The sequence below is a fragment of the Danio rerio genome, chromosome 15 (assembly GCF_049306965.1).
Source record: "Danio rerio strain Tuebingen ecotype United States chromosome 15, GRCz12tu, whole genome shotgun sequence".
Classification (NCBI taxonomy): Eukaryota; Metazoa; Chordata; class Actinopteri; order Cypriniformes; family Danionidae; genus Danio; species Danio rerio.
In genome coordinates this window covers 20,556,174-20,563,286 of record NC_133190.1, presented here as the reverse complement: position 1 = coordinate 20,563,286, position 7,113 = coordinate 20,556,174, and the positions used below count along the sequence as shown (strand labels likewise).

Sequence of the window (7,113 nt, the reverse complement as noted above, 5' to 3'; positions counted from 1 at the left end):
CGCATCCCGCCCAGGGCATGGGGTGCAGAATCCCTCCTGGCACAAGAGTTTGCTGGGATGAGTCCAGTTTACATGGCGGCTTCACTCAGAACCATTCTAACTTAGCCAGGCAAATATTTTTCCAGGCTTGTGAGCAGAGGGGCATTAAAACTATTCAGAGCCCAGCATTTGAGACTCTATGATCTAAAAGAGAGTGAAGGGTGATTCAATAGGTTTTTGTTTGAATGAGCCAGAGGGGAAGAGGGCAGCAAAAAACACTTTACCTCATAACTGGAGATAGATCAGCGGCTGACACGAGGTTTTTGGGATGGGGCATAAATACAGGGCCCCTGCAGAACCTGCAGCAGATCCGCTGTCAGCTCCAAACTAAGGTACAATGGAAATTTCTATCCAGCATCCCTGGTATCGCCGACCCTTGTTCCCAGGCTTCTTCCCTTATCGAATTTTTGATCAGTATTTTGGAGAGCATCTATCTGACAGTGACCCTTTTTCACCTTTCTACACCATGTTTTACTATCGTCCTTATTTGTGGCGCTTTCCAAGCTGGTGGGACAGTGGCATGTCGGAGGTAAACACTTTCAAATTCATTATTATTATTATCATTATTATCACTATTATTATTATTATTTATGTAAAAAAAATCAGTTAGAAAGTCAGAATTATTGAATTATATTATTTTTTTTTCTTTTTTAAATATTTATCAAATGATGCAAGGACATTTTCACAGTATGTCTGATAATATTTTTTTCTTCTGGAGAAAAACTTATTTGTTTTATTTTGGCTAGAAGAAAATCATATTTTAATTTTAATTTTAAAACATTTTAAGGTCAAAATTATTAGCCCCTTTAAGCTATAATTTTTCAATAGTCTAGAGAACAAACCATCATCATAAAAAAACTTGCATAATTACCCTAACCTGCCTAGTTAACCTAATTAACCTAGTTAAGCCTTTAAATGACACTTCAAACTGTATAGAAGTGTCTTGAAAATATCTAATCAAATATTATTTACTTTCATCATGGCAAAGATAAAATAAATCAGTTATTAGAAATGTTATGTTTAGAAATGTGTTAAAAAAAAAACTTTTCTCTGTTAAACAGAAATTGAGAAAAAAATAAACAGGGGGGTTAATAATTCAGTGGGGCTAATAATTCTGACTACAACTGTAGATTATTTTAAAAATATCACTGTTAATTCATGGTGCTTAATAATACAGTTGATATATTTAATTAAATATTTTTATGCATTTACTCGTAAACCTACGCTGGAATTCACACGTTGGGAGTCATTTGTCAAATAAAAAAGTAATTTTGTTATAGATTAATTATAAATATGAATATTAAGTATTTTATGTTATCTGAATATTTAAAAATGTAATACATTCTCATGGTTTTAAAGCTATTTTTCAGCATTATTACTTGGTTTGTCAGTCACATAATCTTTCAGAAATCATTCTAATATAATGATTTTGTGCTTAGTGAACATTTATTATAATATACTATTTGATCAGTTCAATTATTTCTTCCAAATAAAAGAAAAAAAATTCTGACTCCTTACTTTTAAACAGTTTTTATGAATGCTGTAACTCATTATTAATTTGTGTGCGTTCATTATTGCTAATAAATTGAGTTCATTCATCATAATTAGTATTAGAAACTGTGTTTCTGTGACTTCTTTCACCATTCAGTTTGACATAACTTCTCACACACAGATGAGACAGGATAGAGATCGCTTTGTAATCAACCTGGATGTGAAGCACTTCTCTCCAGATGAACTGACTGTCAAGGTCAATGAGGATTTTATTGAGATTCATGGAAAACATGATGAACGGCAGGTAACGGCAAACTTTTAAAAACACCTTTATTTTGCATTCATGAATAACGTTATATTGGAACAATGTCGTAAGAAGCAAGGTTTAAACCATATATTCAATTATGGGTCGTATCTTATGAGGAGTTTACTGGCATAACCTGTCAATCACATGAGATCCACCAATAGCAAACCAACAAACCAATAGCACAACTCAATAATCCAGTCAATTCAATGGGCAAAATCATGCACCACACAACATTTTTTTTTCTTTAAAGGGGACTTATTCTGCCTTTTTTCACAAATAAAAAATAAGTCTCTGATGTCACTACAGTGTGTATGTGAAGTTTCAACATAAAATACCTCACAAATAATGTTTTATAACTCTCTCTGAAACTGCCCCTTTTACACAGTAAAAAATCCTGGTTGCCCTAAATTTTTAAGCTAAATCAAATTAAACTTATGAGTCTATTGGACTTATATTATTTTAAACTTACCCGAAACAGCTTGTGTAGCTTATAAAAGTATGTTAGAACATGATTAACTTAGTTTAATAAGTTACAATGACCTAAAAACATATGTTGTCATGACTAATTGATCATATATTTTTTTACAGTGTAGGCCTTGATCCAAATTGTGCAGTTTTGGTGAAGGCTGCTTTAAATTAAAAATTAGAGAATACGCCTTTTGAAAAAGGTTGGGGCTACAAACGCCTGTGAGCCCCAATCGAATTGCAATTGCGTTTTGAAATGTTGCGATTAGCTAATCGCAAGAGGCTGTGATATGAAATATATATGTGTTATTTAAATCCCTTGCCCAGAGCCAATGTGTGACTGCTGTCTGTGTGTGATAAACTTACTAGCCAATTGGGTGAGCACACTTTCGTTCTGCCCAATCAGAATTATGCAACCGATCTATGCGGAAAGCCCACAATAAAAAACAAAAGAAGGAAAGTGCTGACAAGTGGGATGACGGCGTCTGCCACTTCAGAAGCATTAATATATGAATTAATAAAAAAAAATACAGGACATTGGTAATATGGCAATATTTTGGTTTCAAAGTCATTCACCGAACAAAAACAGGTCATTTGTAAGAATTGTTGCCACAGCACGATGAAATAAAACAACCAGCACCTAAAAAAGCACCACAGGCAGCTATATGAAGAGTGTCTTGCTAAAAAGTCAAGTGACAGTATTCCCAGTGACACTCAATCTAGTAGCAAGCAACAGCAAAGTACAGTTTCAGAGTTGTTTCAGCCATGTTATTGTACTGAGTGTTCTGTATTTTTTTAATTATATATATTTTTTTCGTGTAATGCAGGGGTCACCAATCTCGGTCCTGGAGGGCCGGTGTCCCTGCAGGGTTTAGCTCCAACTTGCCTCAACACACCTGCCTGGATGTTTCAAGTATACCTAGTAAGACCTTGATTAGCTTGTTCAGGTGTGTTTGATTAGGGTTGGAGCAAAAATCTGCAGAACACCGGCCCTGCAGGAACAAGTTTGGTGACCCCTGGTGTAATGAGTAAAACTATCTCCCTAATTTGCGTTCAACTTGTTTACAGAAAGGTAAGGTCATTTTATTTGTGTTTACTGTTTGCTCTAATTAAAAATGAGTATTTCATTTTTGAATATTTAAAAATACTATTTCTAAACAGTAAGTTATTTCCTTTTCAGTTAATTTTTTTTCACTCACTGCAGTAAGAAGCTACGATATATACAGACTTTTGAGCTGAAGCTTGACTACAAATTAAATCGTAATTCAAATGGAAATCGTAATATCTTTCAAAAAAATCGCAATTAGATATTTCCCCCAATCCGCACAGCTCTACCTGTGAGTGAGCATAGTGACAGATTTAAAACAGAACTAACGTTATCTCTGTGAAAAACTGAAAATGTGAAAAGAAGTGGCTCAGAAGAAGGCAGTCAATGGAGACTACAGTGTTCATTTGTGTATCCTAAAACTCCGCAATTATAATCCTCTTAGTTGCTGAACTTATCTTTAGCAGGTACGGTGATAAAATTCTATAATAGAATTTTATTTATTTATTTATTTATTGCTTTGTTTTGTTTTACCCCCCTAAAAGTTTTTTTCTTTCTTTTTAATGTTAAGCATTTAATTGTGTGTATTCAATGTATAATGTAAATATAATTTGGAAGTGTGTATATATTGTTATATGCTGTATTTGTTTCCTGTTTGAGTTTGTAAATTGATAATGTTAAATACAAATAAATAAATTAATTAATTAATAAATAAATAAATAAATAAAAACTCTAATGGTGGACGACTGCTTCTCACTCAGGGCTGTTTATGCTAATGAGAGAGAGATTATCACTAATAGATGGAGCTTTCCCACTCTGATGACATGTACAAAGAGAGAATGTCAATCGAAGCATTTCTGCACACTGCTTTTATCTATTGTGATTATAAAAAATTTGAATTAATTATTTCTTACCAATAGAGGCTGGCTAAATTTACACATTGCTGCTGCACAACTACATTTAAACCCTCTATGAAAGTTATTTGTGCATAACAGTTCCTCTTTAAGAAATAAAAATGAGTTAATTTTAAATAATTAATGATTGACTTATACCTCAGCCTGAAGAATCTGCATCTGTCTCTGTTTCAGGATGATCACGGCATAGTGGCGAGGGAGTTTTTCAGGAAGTACAAGATCCCTGCTGGTGTAGATCCAGGGGCCATCACCTCTTCTCTGTCCTCTGACGGCGTGTTGACCATCAACACACTTCGCCATCAGCTGGACATCCTTGAACGCAGCATCCCTATCATCTGTGGAGAGAAACCACCAGCACAGAAATGAACCTGTCCAGAGCTGCACCTCTCATTTCCAAACAAACCCCACACTTCTCTATTACAACACAATATCACAAGCTTTAATGCAGTGCAGCAGAACCAAACATATTAGAGATATACCTGTCCATAAGTGAACAACACACCATCAGACAGTTGGTTGGTGCTTTAGGTCAGTAAATGCAGGTTATTATGAAAGTTGGGTTTGGTTTGTTATATTTATGGCCTACAGTTGGACGTTGTATGTAATTATGTGGTTGACTTGGATGATGATTTTAACTTGGGCTTTGAGAGGAAGCTGTACTGGAATAAGATGTTGTGCATTTGTATCTAAATTGAATAAATCCCCATATCAAAATAATAATAAATATTTTTTTTTTGCTTGTTTATTTAACAGGGATAATACACTTGACATTGTTATACAAAGATAACCGATGTTGCGTTCATAAAGCTAATTTGCAGCCCTCGTCCCTGGTTAGGCTTTACATTAAACAAATTTAAAAATAAACAAACAATAGAAAAAAAACACAATACGGCAAACATATACAATATTTACAGAGCCACAAACATAATGTAAGTCAATCTACATAAAGAGAAATGAAAACCTGACCCACCTGGAAGAATAATACTTTATGCTCACATTGCTGTAAAGATTTCAACCATTCTTTCAGCTTTACAGAAAAAAACTGTGAGTTCTGATTGTACTGTAACTTTAAATAAACAGGCATGGCATTCCATATGTGAACCTTTTACTGAAAAAGATGACTGACCCACAGCGGTACAGCATCTGTGGATTCTGCAATTCCCCTTTACTGCCCCTCTTGTCTTTGCTCCATCACTGCTGAATTTATGTATCAATTCACAGACTACTTTAGGTGCAAGACCATGTAACATTTTTTTTTAAATGAGAACTTTAAAAAAACATTAAAACTTAAGTTATATTTTTTAAGAATTTGACAATGGTGCCATTTTATTGGTTTCTTATCCAATGCTTTTTAAAGTTTGTTTGTAAAGTGACATTAGAGGCTTAACAACTGACTGAGTAGCTTGACCCCAGATTATTGCACAATGAAGTCAGAATTATTAGCCCCCCTGTTTATTTTTCCTCAATTTTTGTTTAACGACGAGAAGATTTTTTCAACACATTTCTAAACAGTTTTAATAACTCATTTCTAATCACTGATTTATTTTATTTTTGCCATGATGATAGTTAATGATATTTTTCTAGATATTTTTCAAGACAATTCTATACAGCTTAAAGTGACATTTAAAGGCTTAACTAGGTTAATTAGGTTATAGGCAGGTTAGGGTAATTGGGCAAGTTATTTTTTAACAGTGGTCTGAATAAAATTTAGCTTAAAGGGGCTAATAATTTTGACCTTAAAATGGTTCATAAAATATTAAAAGCTGCTTTTCTTTTAGCCGAAATAAAACAAATAAGACTTTCTCTAGAAGAAAAAAAATATTATCAGACATACTGTGAAAATTTCCTTGCTCTGTTAAACATTATTTGGAAATATGTAAAAAAGAAAAAAAAAATCAAAGGGGGCTAATAATTCTGACTTCAACTGTATGTGATAATATCATAGCATGCACAAACATATCCGCTGCTTTAAGATAAATATATGGTCTTATCAGTGTTTTTTAATTTGGATCTGAATAAAAATCAGAATCATTTCTCAATTTAATGTTTGAGTCTAAATCAATAGAATAAAGACACATTTACACCATGGACGTTGCTATGACTATTATATATAAATAAGTACACCTCTCACTGATCTCTTGTTAGTACACCCAAATCAATATGTTGGTTAAAAATATTAAATAAAATTGTTATAAATATGAAACATCAGGAGAAACATAAAACATATCACATTCAGTTGAAATTTCATAGTTTGTCTTTTTTTTAAGTATCTTGATTAATGCATTATCTTTCTAATCCTAAAGACGTTCAGTGACCAAACCTTTATTTATATTACTGTTTATTAAACTGTTTCGTTTAAATCCCCCCAAAAATGGCTATATTCACTGAGACATGCACTGTAAAAAAATCCGTAATTTTACTGTTTATTTCCAGCAGCTGCAGGTGCCGAAAAAAAAGAAGTAAAATAACGGCTGTTAAATTTTGGAAATTTACTGTAAAATAACAGAGGTTAAAATTTACCAAAAATTTAAATTTAAGGAAATTTCTGTAATAAAATGTGTGTTATTTTACATTAAATTTCTGTAATTTAACGGATGTTATTTTACTGGGTTTTTTACGGCACCCCAGCTGCCGGAAATAAACCATAAAATTACGTTGTTTTTTTTAACAGTGTGGATACAAATTTTCATTTTCAAAGGTGGGAGTGTAGTCCTTTATGCTGAGCACTGTATATAGAGTAGTCCACACAATCATAAAGATTATGACAGAGCAGAACAATATCGATAGTATCTGTTCAGAGCTTTTTTTTTTTTTTACAGCTGACGAATAGTTATAATATTGAAAACTAATCA

The 7,113-nt window shown here is 33.0% G+C and overlaps 1 protein-coding gene across 1 annotated transcript; it reads left to right on the top strand.

Annotated features, from left to right (window-relative positions):
* The first annotated feature begins 345 nt into the window (after positions 1-345).
* On the top strand, positions 346-4,981 carry cryaba (crystallin, alpha B, a). The gene is given in 3 exon segments (NM_131157.1): positions 346-568; positions 1,712-1,834; positions 4,436-4,981. Coding segments are annotated over 3 exon segments (507 nt in total). The 5' UTR covers positions 346-376; the 3' UTR covers positions 4,628-4,981.
* Positions 4,982-7,113: the final 2,132 nt, after the last annotated feature.